The sequence below is a fragment of the Halichoerus grypus genome, chromosome 4 (assembly GCF_964656455.1).
Source record: "Halichoerus grypus chromosome 4, mHalGry1.hap1.1, whole genome shotgun sequence".
Lineage (NCBI taxonomy): Eukaryota > Metazoa > Chordata > Mammalia > Carnivora > Phocidae > Halichoerus > Halichoerus grypus.
Window position 1 is genome coordinate 102,210,417 of NC_135715.1, and position 17,238 is coordinate 102,227,654.

At 39.4% G+C, this 17,238-nt stretch overlaps 1 protein-coding gene across 3 annotated transcripts in view; it reads left to right on the forward strand.

The window, feature by feature from the left end:
- Nucleotides 1-14,845, forward strand: part of UBXN4 (UBX domain protein 4) — a 57,989-nt gene extending 43,144 nt beyond the window's left edge. For all 3 annotated transcript variants that reach the window (XM_078070734.1, XM_078070737.1, XM_078070736.1), the window contains exons 10-13: nt 774-876; nt 3,521-3,652; nt 4,605-4,804; nt 14,181-14,845. In XM_078070734.1, coding sequence (XP_077926860.1) covers nt 774-876; nt 3,521-3,652; nt 4,605-4,804; nt 14,181-14,319 — 574 coding nt within the window. In that variant the 3' untranslated portion in view covers nt 14,320-14,845. The remainder of the gene's footprint in view (nt 1-773; nt 877-3,520; nt 3,653-4,604; nt 4,805-14,180) is intronic.
- The last annotated feature ends 2,393 nt before the right edge of the window (nt 14,846-17,238 follow it).

Here is a 17,238-nt window from a genome sequence, read left to right on the forward strand (position 1 = left end):
AACATAATGTTACATGAAAGCCAGTTACCAAAAAGTCACACATTCTACTATTCCATATAATGGAATTTGTCTGAAATGGGCAAATTCTCAGAGGCAGAAAGTAGATAAGTGCTTGCCAAAGGGCTAGATGAGGGAGGAGTAGGGAGCAATTGCTGATGGGTTCAGGGTTTCTTTTTGGGGTGATGAGAATGTTTTGTTGGAATTAAATAGTGGGGATGGTTGCACAACTATGACTATAATAAAAACCACTAAATTAATTGTATGCTTTATTTTTTTTAGAAGATTTTAGTTATTTGAGAGAGAGGGAGACAGTGGGAGAGAGCATGACTGAGGAGGAGAGGGAGAAGCAGGGCCCCTGCTAAGTAGGTAGCCCAGTGTGGGGCTCGAGCCAGGATCCCAGGATCATGACCTGAGCCAAAGGAAGACGCCTAACCAACTAAGCCACCCAGGCGCCCCTAATTGTATGCTTTAAAAGGGTGAATTAAAATTCAGTTGGTGGAGCATGCAACTCTTGATCTCGGGGTTGTGAGTTCGAGCCCCAACTCAGATGTAGAGATTACTTAAAAATCTTTAAAAAATAAATAAAAGGGTGAATTTTATGTTACGTAAATTATATCTCAATAAAGCTGTTACTAAAAAATAATAAGAGGGCTCACATTGTGGGAAAAAACCCATTTTTATTTTGCACATTTTCACTTCATTTTCTCTTTTAATGATATTGTTTGAGAATATGTAGAGGTAAAGATGCTGATGTTAATCTTCTTTTTTCATAGCACTGTTGCAAGAATTCAGTTTCGTCTTCCTGATGGTTCGTCCTTTACAAATCAGTTCCCTTCTGATGCTCCTCTAGAAGAAGCAAGACAGTTTGCTGCACAGGTAAATTTATGTCTTGTCTTGAGTTGTAGTAAAGGTAGATGAATAGGTTATTAAAATGTAGGAGGAGAAAATTTCCAAGCCTGATTTGTAGAGTGTAAGTCATGACTTATCCCCAGGAGGGAAGCACCAGACACCTCTGGGGTGTTGTGGAGCTTCCAGCATGTATTAGTGCCACATAAGGAAAGCACATCTGTTTCTTGTGCAGAAATAGGGATTTCCTGATACTGTAAAATAGGCTTTGGAAACTTTTCTCACTGCTTTTGCAAATGATTATCCAAAGGTCTAATCTGAGGGAGTTGTCACCTGTAAAAGGATGCAGTTTTTCTTCCTCTCTCTTCACATTTTCTGCAGGTCACCTTGGGGCTGGCCATTTTTCCACCATCTGCCAGGTGGCCAGGCCTAAAGATCAGTAATCTTTATTTGGTAACAGGTATCTTCTTCCAGAATATGGCCTTACTCAAAATCTCAGTTGGTGTGAAATTTTGTATCTTAGAAAATAAGATACGAGTAATTTCCAATTACAGTTGACCCTTGAACAGTGTGGGTATTAAGGGTTGCCAAACTCCTGCACAGTTGAAAATCCATGTATAATTTTCGATTCTGCAAAAACTGAACTGCTACTAGCCTACTGTTGACCAGAACCCTTACCAGTAACAGTCGATTAACACATATTTTGTATATTATATGTATCATATATATTGTATTCTTACAATAAAGTTAGCTAGAGGAAAGAGAATGTTAAGAAAATCATAAGGAAGAGAACATACATTTATAATGCTGTACTATAAAAAATCCGTGTCTAGGTGGGCCCACACAGTTCACACCCATGTTGTTCAAGGATCAGCTGTAGTTTTTATTCTCTGAATGAGTCCTTTTTCAAAAAGGATTCTAGGCATTCGATGTCCTTTAGGATCTGGGCTCATGATATGCCCCACTCTTGGTCTCATGTAGCTTTTCAAGGTCTTTCCCCTAGACCTCATCTCCCCATTTAGTCTGCTTTCTCACTTGTGGATCCCAAGAGAGTACCTAAAAAGCTGTCTGCCTTCCTCCACTGGTGAGCTGGGCTTTGCAATGTAAAAACATTTTTAAGAACTCTTTTTCCCTAAGCTTACAGTGGAACCAACCCCCAGTAGCTCTTTTATTCTTCTTTTGCCCTGGAGCCCCACTTGGGGCCTCCCAAAAGGGAATACTTACTCCTGGCCTGAGTCGTACCACTGCTACCATAGGTAAGTGAAGGAGGAAGCCACATGAGAAAAAAAATCTTTGCATCAGTCCTATTAGAACTTTATTTCAGTACAGTAACCTAATTTTGTATTTTTGTATTTCTTCATGTTAGAGTAAGAACAGTGAAAGGTATGTATATGACCTCCAGTTAAAAAAAATACAAAGAACAAAGGTGTTGGTCTGTTTCTTTGGAATCTTCTAGGGAGAGAGAAACGCTTATCTAAGATTTTACAGGTATAGGTGACTTAAAATTATGAAGGTGATCGTGATGCTGCCCAGTGTAGGTTCCTGGATCTGGGAGTGTGTGTGGCAGGGATTAGACTATGGGCCATTTATTTTTTTGAGACAAGGAAGACGTGAAACTCCTGATGTTATATATATGAGGAAAGTTCTGGACTATTCCAGATTTTTAATAGGGAATGCCTGTAATCCAGATGTATATCGGAGAGATAGTAATACAAGTTTACCAAAGTATAGTGAAAACTAATGGCAAACTGTAGGAATATTCAAAAGAGACAACTGTTCATTTTTACTCAATTTATTTAGATGGTTTTAGGAACTGTAATCTTGCGATTTTGTGATCATTTTTGGCTTGTAAAAGCTTTTAGGTACTATTTGGATTTGGTAGCTTTGAGCTACTTTTTGAAGCACAAAGTTTTTATAAAGGTTTTGTGAGTTTACCTTTGAATGAACTTCTTCAAAATTTATTTCATTTTTTTTTAAGATTTTTAAAATTTATTTGTCAGAGCACAAGCAGGGGGAGAGGCAGACAGGGAGAAGCAGGCTCCTCGCTGAGCAAGGAGCCCGATGTGGGACTGGAGCCCTATGCAGGACTCAATCCCAGGATCCTGAGATTATAACCTGCGCTAAAGGCAGCCACTTAACCGACTGAGCCGCCCAGGCGTCCCAAATTTTTTTTTTTTTTTAAGATTTTATTTATTTATTTGACAGAGCGAGTGAGCACAAACAGGCAGAGTGGCAGGCAGAGGGAGAGGGAGAAGCAGACTCCCTGCTGAGCAGGGAGCCCAATGCGGGGCTCGATCCCAGGAACCTGGGATCATGACCTGAGCGGAAGGCAGATGCTTAACCCACTAAGCCACCCAGGCGCGCCCCCCCACCCTTTTTTTTTAAGATTTTATTTTTTGAGAGAGAGAGTACGTGCAGGGTGGGGCACAGGGGGGAGGGAGAGGGAGAGAGAATCTGGAGCAGACTCTGTGCTGAGCAGGGCCTGAACTCACAAACCTGAGATCATGACTTGACCCAAAACCAAGAGTCGGACACTTAACTGACTTAGCCCCTGAATGAACTTTAAAATTAAGGTAGTTTGAATTAAAGCAGTTGTTTTGGATGCATTTGGGTATGTAATATCTTACTTTAAAAAGGCACCTTTGTAAGGTTTTAAACTTACATTATGTTACAGACTGTTGGCAACACTTACGGTAATTTTTCACTAGCAACCATGTTTCCCCGGAGGGAATTTACCAAAGAAGATTATAAAAAGAAATTGTTGGATTTGGAACTTGCCCCAAGTGCTTCAGTGGTACTATTGCCGGTATGTATATATGTATTTTTTTTTTTTCTATCTTTACAATCCTATTTGTTCTACTCCTGATCATTTCTTAAAATCAGTGGAAGGGAAGGTGAAACATGTACTGTGTGTAATTAAATTCACATTGTCCAAAAATATTAGATTAATTTATTGTTCCATTGTCCTGTGTGTTTTATATTTCTATTGCTAATGAGGCATTAAATAAATATTTTAATTTTCACCTTTTTTCCTCACCTATTTTCATGTACAAAAATGACCAGTAAGAGAAGAAAATAAGAAATGCACAGTATTGGTATAATGTATGGTTTTAGTGTCTTTTATTTATGTATGACCCTACTGTTTATGAAGTTTTTAAAAAAAAGATTTTAACATAAAAGTAACATTGATTTTTAAATATATTGATCACATTTGATCCTCACAACAGTATTTTAATCTCTGATGAAGAGGCTCAGAAACTTTAAATGACTTGGCCAAGGCATCCCCTAAGTGCTAGAGATGGAGAGCCTGGTCTTCTGTATTTTGATTAGGATAGTTTTCCTGGTTCTGAACTAGAGCCCCACACCTGAAACAATTAGTCTTAATCAGGATTAATTTGTATTCACTGAGGTTTTGAAACCTTTCCCTTGTTTTTAATAAGCAAGGAAGACTTTTCTTACCAAAGTTGTTGATTTCATTACAAACAGAAGGTTAGTTCTCTTAAAAATAATTGGTTCATTTCACCAAGAACTACTTTCAGTGTTGTGATTACTCCTTTAAAAAACAGAGCTCCTGGAGTTCCCAGAAGTTTATATAAAATATACATTTGAAAAACAGCAGAAGATGGTAATGGTACCTTCTTGCAGTAAACTAAAGTCAATAGGACTTTGTTTTCCAGATAAAAGATTCATCTAGAACCTTGAGTGTGATGTGATTGGGCTCATGGAGCCTTTATTGAGGTTTATTTCTTAATTTTTAGGCAGGAAGAACAACCACATCCATGGTACATTCTTCCAGTGGAGACTTTTGGACATTGTTGGGGACAGTCCTTTACCCATTCCTGGCCATCTGGAGATTGATTAGCAACTTCCTATTTAGTAACCCTCCTGCACAGACCTCTGTGAGAGCAGCATCATCGGAGTCCTCAAACCTTGCATCATCTAGCAACTCAGAAAAAAGGTATTTGTTTGTGTTTACCCATTTCAGAATGTGTTAGTAATGTTCAAATTCAAAATGAACATTTTTGTTATGGGTACTTTGCCATCTTTCTACATAAGGGAAAAAATTTAAATGTTCTGAAGTTTTACTCTATCATCTCTCCTGGGATGCTCACTACCTGAGTTTTCTCAACCATCTTTCTAGAACCTGCTCCACAAAAATCAGCATCACGTCCGCTGATTTTATTTATTGACTTCTCCTTATCCTGTAACTGTAAAGGCAGATTTTTTTTTTCCAGGCCTAAATAGTAGTATCTTTCTTGCTAACCATGTTTTGTCCAACAAGATATTTCATTTAATTAATTTCTCACAGTAATCTTGCATACATTTTTTTGGAGGTGTCACTGTGCTTTAGATAATTTTAATCCCTGGTAGCTTCTTGATCTGCTTCCTGTCTTCTTCCTGTCTTCATTCAGAGAAAGACCAAACTGAGAAAACTGGATATTCACTTGAAAATGGAGCCTTCTTCAGAGTGTTATTTTACACTAGTCCCTTAAACAAGAGGCCTTCTTTTTATTGCACATGGCCAAGGTTAGAATGGTAATTCTAAACAACACCAATGATTTTAGCTCATACCTCTGTTAAGATTCTGCATATTTGAAACAGGTTAATGGAAGTATTTTCCTGGAAGGTGGGATTGTAGCTTTTTCTAATTAAATAATAGCACGATTTATTATAATATATACCTCTTGCTGTTAAACACTGTTCAGCCATTAATACGCATTATAGCACATACACCAATCTTCTGTGATAAGTAATGAAAATCCTTGCTTCGGTCTGCCATCAGCAAATAAAGTCCTTGGTCTTATATCCTATTGACTCTCTAGATGAAGATTTAGTGAATATTGTGATTGGGCTGATTTGGCCTTTATCTTGGTTTCTTTTGTAGCTATTAGGAAGACCAATCATATCCTTAGTACATTACTTAAGTGGGGATACAGGGAAATTCTTCTCTAGACTGGGAACGGCATTCAAACTAGGTCTTTTTTTTTTTTTTAAGATTTTTATTTGACAGAGAGAGATAGCGAGAGCAGGAACACAAGCAGGGGGAGTGGGAGAGGGAGAAGCAGGCTTCCCGCGGAGCAGGGAGCCCGATGTGGGACTTGATCCCAGGACCCTGGGATCATGACCTGAGCCGAAGGCAGACGCTTAACGACTAAACCACCCAGGCGCCCCCAAACTAGGTCTTGTTAGTGCTGAATTTTAGAACTCTTACCGAGCATTGGGTAGATGCATTTAATTCTGAATTACTGTTACATAGCATAGCTTGCTATGTGGGTTTGTTTTTCTTTTTTTTTACTATTATTTTTTTTATTAAGTAAACTACACCCAGTGTGGGGCTCAAGCTCATGAACCTGAGACCAAGAGACACAAGCTCTTCTGACTAAGCCAGCCAGGTGCCCTGCTGTGTGGTCTTTTAAAACTTTTTTCAAATAAGGGAAGAGATACTAGGTTGGGGCAAAGGATGGATGAATGTATATCTTGAGAGCAAAGCTTTGTGTTCCACTGTTGGTCCCCCTCCTTCACCCCACTGACCATTGGAGAATGTATTAGCTTAAATTTCACCCATTTTCCTTTCCATTTTCAGATGCTGAAAGCCTGTTTGTTCTTTTTTTTTTTTTTAGTGTCATTTATGAAATACATTTATTCATTGGACAGTAAAACATATTTTCCTACAAACCTTTTCCTTTCTATTCTCAATCTATTCATTTAGTCACTCAAGAAATAAAATTCATAGTCAACTTCTTTTCTCCCTTTTTCCTTACCCTTCTATATCTAATCTGTCAAAGTTTCACAGATTTAATCTCCTAAATATATTTTGTTTCATTCCTTTCCACTGCCTTAGTCAAAGATCTCATAATTTCTCACCAGAATCATTGGAATAATCCAGTTGATCTTCCTGCCACTAGATTTACATCTGTCCCTTGTTTTAACCAGATTATTGCGTGAGTTAACTTATTTTTTTTTTTTGATTATTAACATATATTATATTATTTGTTTCAGGGGTACAGGTCTGTGATTCATCAGTCTTACACAATACACAGCACTCACCACAACACATACCCTACCCAATGTCCATCACCCAGCCACCCCATTCCCTCACCCCCCCAGCAACCCTCAGTTTGTTTCCTGAGATAAGAGTCTCTCATGGTTTGTCTCCCTCTCCAGTTTCATCTTGTTTCATTTTTTCCTCTCTTCCCCTATCCTCTGCCTTGTTTCTTAAATTCCACATATCAGTGAGATCATATGATAATTGTCTTTCTCTGATTGACTTACTTCACTTAGCATAATACCCTGTAGTTCCATCCACATTGTTGCAAATGGCAAGATTTCATTTTTGATGGCTGTGTAATATCCGTTGTATATCCATTGTGTGTGTGTGTTTGTGTGTGTGTACACACCACATCTTTGTCCATTCATCTGTCGATGGATATCTGGGCTCTTTCCATAGTTTGGCTATTGTGGACATTGCTGCTATAAACGTTGGGGTATATGTGCCTCTTCGGATCACTACATTTGTATCTTTGGGGTAAATACCCAGTAATGCAATTGCTGGGTCATTGGGTAGCTCTATTTTTCAACTTTTTGAGGAACTGCCATATTGTTTTCCAGAGTGGTGCACCAGCTTGCATTCCCACCAACAGTGTAGAAGGGTTCCCCTTTCTCTGCATCCTCACCAACATCTGTCATTTCCTGACTTGTTAATTTTAGCCATTCTGACTGGTGTGAAATGGTATCTCATTGTGGTATCTCATCCCTGATGCTGAGTGATGCTGAGCACTTATTTATGTGTCTGTTGGCCACTTGGATGTCTTCTTTGCAGAAGACCTGTCTGTTCATGTCTTTTGCCCATTTCTTGATTGGATTATTTGTTGTGTGTTGAGTTTGATAAGTTCTTTATAGATTTTGGATACTAGCCCTTTATCTGATATGTCATTTGCAAATATCTTCTCCCATTTTGTCGGTTGTCTTTTGGTTTTGTTGATTGTTTCCTTTGCTGTGCAAAAGCTTTTTATCTTGATGAAATCCCAATAGTTCATTTTTGCCTTTGTTTCTCTTGCCTTTGGCAACATGTCTAGCAAGAGGCTGCTGCAGCCAAAGTCGAAGAGGTTGCTTTCTGTGTTCTTCTCAAGGATTTTGATGGATTCCTGTGTCACATTTAGGTCTTTCATACATTTTGAGTCTATTTTTGTGTATGGTGTAAGGAAATGGTCCAGGTTCATTCTTCTGCATGTGGCTCTCCAACTTTCCCAACACCATTTGTTGAAGAGACTGTCTTTTTTCCATTGGATATTCTTTCCTGCTTTGTTGAAGATTAGTTGGCCATAGGGTTGAGGGTCCATTTCCGAGTTCTCTGTTCTGTTCCATTGATCTATGTGTCTGTTTTTGTCCCAGTACCCTACTGTCTTGATGATTACAGCTTTGTAATAGAGCTTTGAAGTCTGGAATTGTGATGCCACCAGCTTTGGTTTTCTTTTTCAACACTCCTCTGGCTGTTCGGGGTCTTTTCTGGTTCCATGCACATTTTAGGATTATTTGTTCAAGTTCTGTGAAAAAAGTTGATGGTATTTTGATAGGGATTGCATTGAATGTGTAGATTGCTCTAGATAGCGTAGACATTTTAACAATATTTGTTCTTCTAATCCATGAGCATGGAACATTTTCCATTTCTTTGTGTCTTCCTGGATTTATTTCATGAGTGTTTTATAGTTTTCTGAGTACAGATTCTTTGCCTCTTTGGTTAGATTTATTCTTAGGTATCTTATGGTTTGGGGTGTAGTTTTAAATGGGATCGACTCCTTAATTGCTCTTTCTTCTGTGTCGTTGGTATATAGAAATGCATCTGATTTCTGTACATTAATTTTATATCCTGCCACTTTACTGAATTCCTGTATGAGTTCTAGCAGTTTTGGGGTGGAGTCTTCTGGGTTTTCCACATAAAGTATCAAATCATGTGCAGAGAGTGAGAGTTTGACTTCTTCTTTGCCAATTTGGATGCCTTTGATTTCTTTTTGTTGTCTGATTGCTGAGGCTGGACTTCTAGTAGTATGTTGAACAGCAGTGGTGATAGTGGACTTCCTGCTGTGTTCCTGACGTTAGGGGAAAAGCTCTCAGTTTTTCCCCATTGAGAATGATATTCGCTGTGGGTTTTTTTTTTTTTAAAGAATTTTTTTTTTTTTTTTATTCATTTGAGACAGAGAGATACAGAGAGAGAGAGAGAGAGAGAGTAGGAGCAGTGGGGAAAGGTGGAGGGAGAGGGAGAAGCAGACTCCCCACTGAGCAGGGAGCCTGATGTGGGGCTCGATCCCAGGACCTGGAGATCATGACCTGAGCCGAAGGCAGACGCTTAACGACTGAGCCACCCAGGCGCCCCTCGCTGTGGGTTTTTCATAGATGGCTTTTATGATATTGAGGTATGTACCCTCTATCCCTACACTCTGAAGAGTTTTGATCAAGAAAGGATGCTGTACTTTGTCAAATGCTTTTTCTGCATCTATTGAGAGCATCATATGGTTCTTGTCCTTTCTTTTAATAATGTAGCGTATCACATTGATGATTTGTGGATGTTGAACCACCCTTGCAGCCCAGGAATAAATCCCACGTGGTCGTGCTGAATAACCCTTTAATATACTGTTGGATCCTATTGGCTAGTATTTTGGTGAGAATTTTTACATCCATGTTCATCAGGGATATTGGTCTGTAATTTTCCTTTTTGGTAGGGTCTTTGTCTGCTTTGGGGATCAAGGTAATGCTGGCCTCATAAAAAGAGTTTGAAAGTTTTCCTTCCATTCCTATTTTTTGGAACAGTTTCAGAAGAATGGGTATTAATTCCTCTTCAGATGTTTGGTAGAATTCCCCTGGGAAGCCATCTGGCCCTGGGCTCTTGTTTGTTGGGAGATTTTTGATTAATGCTACAATTTCCCTGCTAGTTATGGGTCTGTTCAGGTTTTCTATTTCTTCCTGGTTCAGTTTTGATAGTTTATACGTCTCTAGGAATGCATCCATTTCTTCCATGTTGTCTAATTTGTTGGCATATAGTTGCTAATAATATGTTCTCATAATTGTATTTCTTCGGTGTTGGTTGTGATCTCTCCTCTTTCATTCGTGATTTTATTTGTGTCCTTTCTCTTTTCTTTTTGATAAGTCTAGCCAGGGGTTTATCAATCTTTTTTTTTTTTTTTTTAATGTTTATTTATTCATGAAAGTTAGAGAGAGGCAGAGGCAGAGGGAGAAGCAGGCTCCCCGCCTAGCAGGGAGCCCGATGCGGGCTCGATCCCAGGACCCTGGGATCATGACCTGAGCCGAAGGCAAACGCTTAACCATCTGAGCCACCCAGGCACCCCCAGGGGTTTATCAATCTTATTAATACTTTCAGAGAACCAGCTCCTAGTTTCATTGATCTGTTCTACTGTTCTTTTGGTTTCTATTTCAGTGATTTCTGCTCTAATCTTTATTATTTCTCTTCTGCTGGGTTTAGGCTTTATTTGCTGTTCTTTCTCCAGCTCCTTTAGGTATAGGGTTAGGCTGTGTATTTGAGACCTTTCATGTTTCTTGAGAAAGTCTTGTAGTACTATATACTTCCCTCTTAGGACCACCTTTGCTGCCTCCCAAAGATTTTGAACAGTTGTGTTTTCATTTTCATTTGTTTCCATGAGTTTTTAAAATTCTTACTTAATTTCCTGGTTGACCCACACATTTTTTAGTAGGATGCTCTTTAGCCTCCATGTATTTGAGTTCTTTCCAACTTTCCTCTTGTGATTGAGTTCCAGTTTCAAAGCATGGTGGTCCAAAAATATGCAGGGAATGATCCCAGTCTTTTGGTACTGGTTGAGACCTGATTTGTAACCCAGGATGTGATCTATTCTGGAGAATGTTCCATGGGCACTAGAGAAGAATGTGTATTCTGTTGCTTTGGGATGGAATGTTCTGAATGTATCTGTGAAGTCCATCTGGTCCCGTGTATCATTCAAAGCCCTTATTTCCTTGTTGATCTTCTGCTTAGATGATCTGTCCATTGCAGTGAGGGGGTTGTTAAAGTCCCCTAGTATTATTGTAAATGTGTTTCTTTGATTTTGTCATTAACTGGCTTATATAATTGGCTGCTCCCATGTTAGGGGCATAAATATTTACAATTGTTAGATCTTCTTGTTGAATAGACCCTTTAATTATGATATAGTGTCCTTCTTCATCTCTTACTACAGTCTTTGGTTAAAAATCTTATTTGTTTAATATAAGATTGCTACCCCAGCTTTCTTCTGATGTCCCATTAGCATGATAAATGGTTTTCGACCCCCTCACTTTGAAACTGGAGGTGTCTTTGGGTCTAAAATGAGTCTCTTGCAGACAGCATATTGGTGGGTCTTGCTTTTTTATCCAGTTTGATATCCCATGTCTTTTGATTAGGGCAGTTAGCCCATTTACATTCAGGGTAACTATTGAAAGATACGAATTTAGTGCCATTGTATTGCCTGTAAGGTGACTGTTACTTTATATTGTCTGTGTTCCTTTCTGGTCTGTGTTACTTTTAGGCTCTCTCTTTGCTTAGGGCTGGTTTGGTGATCACAAATTCTTTTAGTTTGTTTGTCCTGGAAGCTTTTTATCACTCCTTCTATTTTCAGTGACAGCCAGCTGGATAAAGTATTCTTGGCTGGTATTTTTTCGTTTAGTACCCTGAACATATCATGCCAGTCCTTTCTGGCCTGCCAGGTCTCTGTGGATAGGTCTGCTGCCAATCTAATGTTTCTACAATTGTAGGTTACAGACCTCTTGTCCCAAGCTGCTTACAGGATTTTCTCTTTGTCTTTGAGATTTGTAAGTTTTACTATTGGATGTTGGGGTGTTGACCTATTTTTATTGATTTTGACAGGAGTTCTTTGTGCCTCCTGGATTTTGATGCCTATTTCCTTCTCCAAATTAGGGAAGTTCTCCACTATAATTTGCTCCAGTATACTTTCTGCCCCCCCCTTATTCTTCTTCTGGGAGAATTATTTTATTCTCTAATTATTTTAATATTGTTTCACTTTATGGTATCACTTATCTCTCAGACTCTCCCCTCATAATCCAGTAGTTTATCTCTTTTTCTCAGCTGCTTTATTCTCCATCATTTGGTCTTCTTTATCACTAATTTTTTCTTCTGCTGCCTCACTTATCCTAGCAGTTAGAGCCTCCGTTTTTGATTGCACCTCATTAATAGCATTTTTTATTTCAATTTGGTTAGACTTTAGTTCTTTTATTTCTCCAGGAAGGGATTCTCTAGTGTCTTCTATGCTTTTTTCAAGCCCAGCTAGTATCTTTATAATCATTATTCTGAACTCCAGTTCTGACATCTTACTAATGTCCATATTGATGAAGTCCCTGGCAGTCAGTACTGCCTCTTGTTCTCTTTTTTAAGTTTTTCCATCTTGTCATTCTGTCCAGAGAATAGATGAACGAGAGAACAAAATATTCAAAGGTCAACCATGACCTCAGAGAAATATACACTAAACAAATCAGAAGAGACCCAAAACTGGGGGGAAAAAAGGGAGAGAATGTGATCAGGCTGGTGAATAGAACAGAGCCATACACTAGATTTTGGGTGTATTTTGGTCTGTTAGAAGAAACTGCATCTCAGAAGTTTAAAGAAAGAAAAACATATATATATATATATACACACACACACACACATATATATATACACACACACACAAAAATAAGGTAAAATATAATGAAGGGATAGAATATGGCTGTAAAAATGGAAATTAAAGATTTTAAGAAAGGAATTGATAAGTTGGTTTAAAAAGGAAAGAAGAAAAAAAAAAAATTAAAGTTGAAAGACTAAGAATCCCGGGGGATAAAAAGCTATGAGTTCTATGTGGTATATTCCCCTAGTGCTGGAGTTCTGCCGTTCTCATTGATCAGTAAACTTGGTCTTGGCTGGCTGTTCTTGCTCATCTTCTGGGGGAGGGTCCTGTTGCCGTGGTTCCCAAATGTCTTTGCTGGAGACGGAATTGCCCCACCCTTGCCGGGTCCGGGCTAAGTAATCTGCTCGGGTTTGCTCTCGTAGCTTTTGTTCCCTGCAAGCTTTCCGTACAGCTTTGGAGGACGAGAGTGAAAATGGCGGCCTCCCAGTCTCTGCCCCAGAGGAGCCAAGAACTTGGGGCCCCACTCCTCAGTGCGCCCCCAGAGAAAAGCAGTCAGTCACTCCCGTCTCCCTGGTCTCTGGCCGCACTCCATGCTTACCCGGCCTGTGACCGAACATTTCTATCTCTGGCACCTGGCCCTGTGTGGAGTCTCCAAACCCAGCAGATCCCTGCGGTGCGCTCCCGTGCCGCTCCTCCCGGGGGAGGAAGGGGAGTCTCCCCGGATCTGCCGCTTGTTGGGTTCCTGCTGGAAGAGCAGTGGCCTGACTGTGCCGCGGATCACGGTTTATGGCAACCCTGAGCTGAGAGCCCACTCCTCAGCTCTGTCTCTGCAGCCGGCTTCCCCGCTCTGATACCTGGGAGCTCTGCCGCACTCAGGCACCCCCGGTCTTTCTGTGACCCTGAGGGTCCTGAGACTACATTGTCCCAGCGAGGGTTCCAGCCCCGCTTAGCCACTGGAGCGACGTCCCTCAGCGGAGCCGACTTCTAAAAGTTCCGGTTTTGTGCTCCGCTGCTCTATTACTTGCCGGGAGCGGCTGACGGGGTCTCCCTCCCGCCACGGTCTGTCTTCCCAAATACCGCCTTGGATTCGCTTCTCTGCACCGCCTGCCTTCCAGAAAGTGGTCACTTTTCTGTTCATAGCGTTGCAGCTATTCTTTTCTTCGATCTCCTGTTGAGTTCCTAGGTGTTTAGAATGGTTTGATAAACTATCTAGCTGAGTTCCTGGGACCAGACGAAATTTAGGTCTCCTGCTCCTTCGCCATCTTGGACTCTATCTGCCGGTATAAATCAATCCTTCTTACAGAGTATGAAAGGATTAAAAATTAATAATTGATGATTTCTGTAAATTAGGCTAGAAATGGAGCTTGGATAAGCTCTAGGGTGCCGTGTAAGTTATACACATTTTAGTAGATAAATCAGTTTGAGTAAATAATAAAGATTAGTTAGCAGATGGCCCTATTCTCCTAAAGCTTAGAAAGTCATCAAGAGATCCATGATAATGGAGCAGGGACTGGGCTGGTTTGGCTTGGAGAACAGATGAAGTTAACCTGCCAAAACGTGTATAGTCTTGTGCCGGGTTAGCATATGATTATCTCCCCTGGACTCTCCGTAAAGTACAGCTGCCTGTCCTGATGGAAGTGTAAAGGAAACAGCTTTGTATTACTGCTGTTTTCACTTTTTGTCACTTTCTATTTTCTCCCTCTCTCCTTACATCAGGGACCCAGTCAGGAAAAGAGTGCTGGAGAAACGGGGGGAAGACTTTAAAAAGGAGGGGAAGATCTACAGATTGAGGACTCAAGATGATGGTGAAGATGAAAACAACACCTGGAATGGAAATTCTACTCAACAGATGTAGTGTGACAAGTACAGTATGTGCAATAATCATTGTTTCCCTTATGATTTAATGCAACTAAAATTCTACTGGAGAAGTGGGACTGCTTTTTTGTTTTCCAGCTGGTCTATAACGTGTCCCTTTATTCTTGCTTAGTGGGTTAAAGTTGTTTAACTCCTCGGACAACTCAAGAGATGAAGTAACTGGCCACTAGGTCCTTGCATATGGTAACCAACTGCTAGAAGCCTAAAAGAATCAAAAGTTCTGCCACAGCCCCCCTTTATCAGCTTTCTTACTCAGTATCTCATATACCCGTTAGCCCCATGCTCTCAGATGACACGTTTTGTTTAGAGCTATTTTGCTCTAGAACTCTTAAGTCCACACAAAGTAACTGGTATGTCACTGAGTAATTTGACTCGGAGTCAGAGCATTTTTAACTAGCCAATCAGATGATAATTTATGTTTAACTTTTCTCTTTTTGCTCATCAGCTGCAAGCAAAATCTTGTAGTTTTTAAACACTGAATAAAAAATCTTTTCCAAAAATTGAAATGATCTTAGTTTTGCTTTAAGTTTTGTTATCCTAGCATCTTTTTGTTGCACAGGGCTCTGTTGAGGTCATGTGTTTAATTTTTTTCCCCCCCAGTACTGCCCTGGAGCTATCTCAGGAAAGTGGCTGTGACTACCCTACTTGATATAGGAGGAAGATGTTTTCTGACACACATGGATGCTATGTTACTGTCTGTCCTAAGTCAGTGAGGCATCACTTTGCGTAATGTTATGTATGGTCTTTGTTCTCCTCAGATGCAAAACAGCTGCTGAGTTACAGCTAGTTCTCTCTCGCCTTTATCATGAAGTTTTGCTCTGGACAATCACCTTTCAAAGACCTAAGGTACCTGTAGGTAGGACAGGAAGTATGGAATAAAGATACGCCTTTTGCTCATTTGGTTTATTCTTAAGAATTTTAAAGAGATTGTTAACCTGACTTACACGATACTTCATCCCTTTGTTTTTGGTAATGGAGACCACTAACTCATCATGTTTGAAAAAGAGAGTAAGCTTGACAGTTCCTCTTTTAACCTTCCATTTTTAGATTGGAAGATAGTGCTTTTGAGTGAACTTATAGACTTAATTTTGTAACAGGAGGAAGAAATTTTCTCAGAGCAAACTTTGTTTTTCACTTACGAAATAACGATTTTTAAAAATGCTAAAGGGAAACAAGGCAAGGAAACAGCCAGTCTGTGTTGTTGGTAAGAGTGAAAACTGGTATACTGTTTCTGGAAAACATCAGCAACCTTAAATGGTTCAAACTCCTTGATCATTTTTTCTAAGGAATGATCATAAGTGTAGACAAAGTTTAGGTACAAACATAATCATTAGGTGTTACACCAACCAAATGCCTTCTGCAGAAATTAACTTTTGATGAGGAGAAATGGTACAGTACTAATTTAACAATTCAGTTTAACATACATTCATTGACTACCTGTTATGTGTTGTGGGGGGGGGGAAGCAGAATACAGATTTGTAGGTACAGTATGATCTCAGCTTTATAAACACATTTTATATATAAATAGTACCTGTATTAACATAGTGTGAAGAAAACAACCAAACATTAACAATGGTAAGATGGTTATATGTTCTTTTAATTCTTTTTGCACCCTAATAGGTTTTCCCAATTTTCTGCAATGATCATATTACTTGCATAATTTAAAAAGTGAGTTTGGAAAAGAAAAACTTCCACCAGGCATCCCATTTAAGTCAAGGATTGTAATCTTAAAAAATACAGCAATATGTGATTTTAAAAAAACCCAAAACCTTTCAAATGGGTGTGACCCTGCTAATAACTATTAGAAATATGCTTGCAGAAACTTGGAGTATCTCAAGTCTGTTTGCTTGAAAAAAATTAAATATCAGAGAAACGGACATAAAAGAATGGTTCACAATCTTTGAGTAGGAGGATTCCCTCCTCAGCTTTATAATTTAAAAAGTATGCTTGGTAAAAAAAATTCAAAACTATAATATAGAAGGCTGTAAAATGAAAACGAAGTCTCTTTCCTTGCATCTTACCCCCAGTTCTAGTCCTCAGAGGTAACCTCTAATAACAGTTTCTTTTGTAATCTTCAGAAAAATGTTATGCATATAGAAGCCAATATGTGATATTTTCTAAATATGATCATATATATACTACTCTGCATCTAGTTTTTTACTTACACAGTCTCGAAGATCTTTCCCTGTCAACACATAGCTACCTCATTCTTATTAATGTCTGTGTAACATTTTACTTGATAAATGTACCCCAACTTATCCATTATCTGGTGGCATCTGTTATTGTAGGGTTTTTTGTTTTTGTTTGTTTTTTTTCCCGCTTGTTTTTGTTCTTCCATTAGAAATACTGCTATACTGAGCATCTTTGGGGCAGTATCTTCTTAGCTGTGAAAATACACCAGTAGGATATGTTTGTATAACTGAGTCATGGAGTGTTTGTAGTTTGGATTATAAATGAAGCTGCCAGAGTACCACCTCTAAAGGCTCTATGAATTTACACCTCCGACCAACAGTGTCTGAGAATGTTGATTTCCCCACATTCTTACCAACACTTATATTTTTCATCTTTGTCAGTGGTAGATGAAAAATTGTATGCATTTTATATGCATTGTGTTGATCACGAATGTAGCTGTCTTTTAATATTATTGGTCATTTCAATTTATTTTGAGAACTGCCTGTATTGGCCAGTTTTTGTTTTTCATCTTTACTGATTTATAAGAATTCCATGTACATAAAGAAATTTAGGGGGCGCCTGGGTGGCTCAGTCGTTAAGCGTCTGCCTTCGGCTCAGGTCATGATCCCAGGGTCCTGGGATCAAGCCCCGCATCGGGCTCCCTGCTCAGCTGGGAGCCTGCTTCTCCCTCTCCCACTCCCCCTGCTTGTGTTCCCTCTCTCGCTGT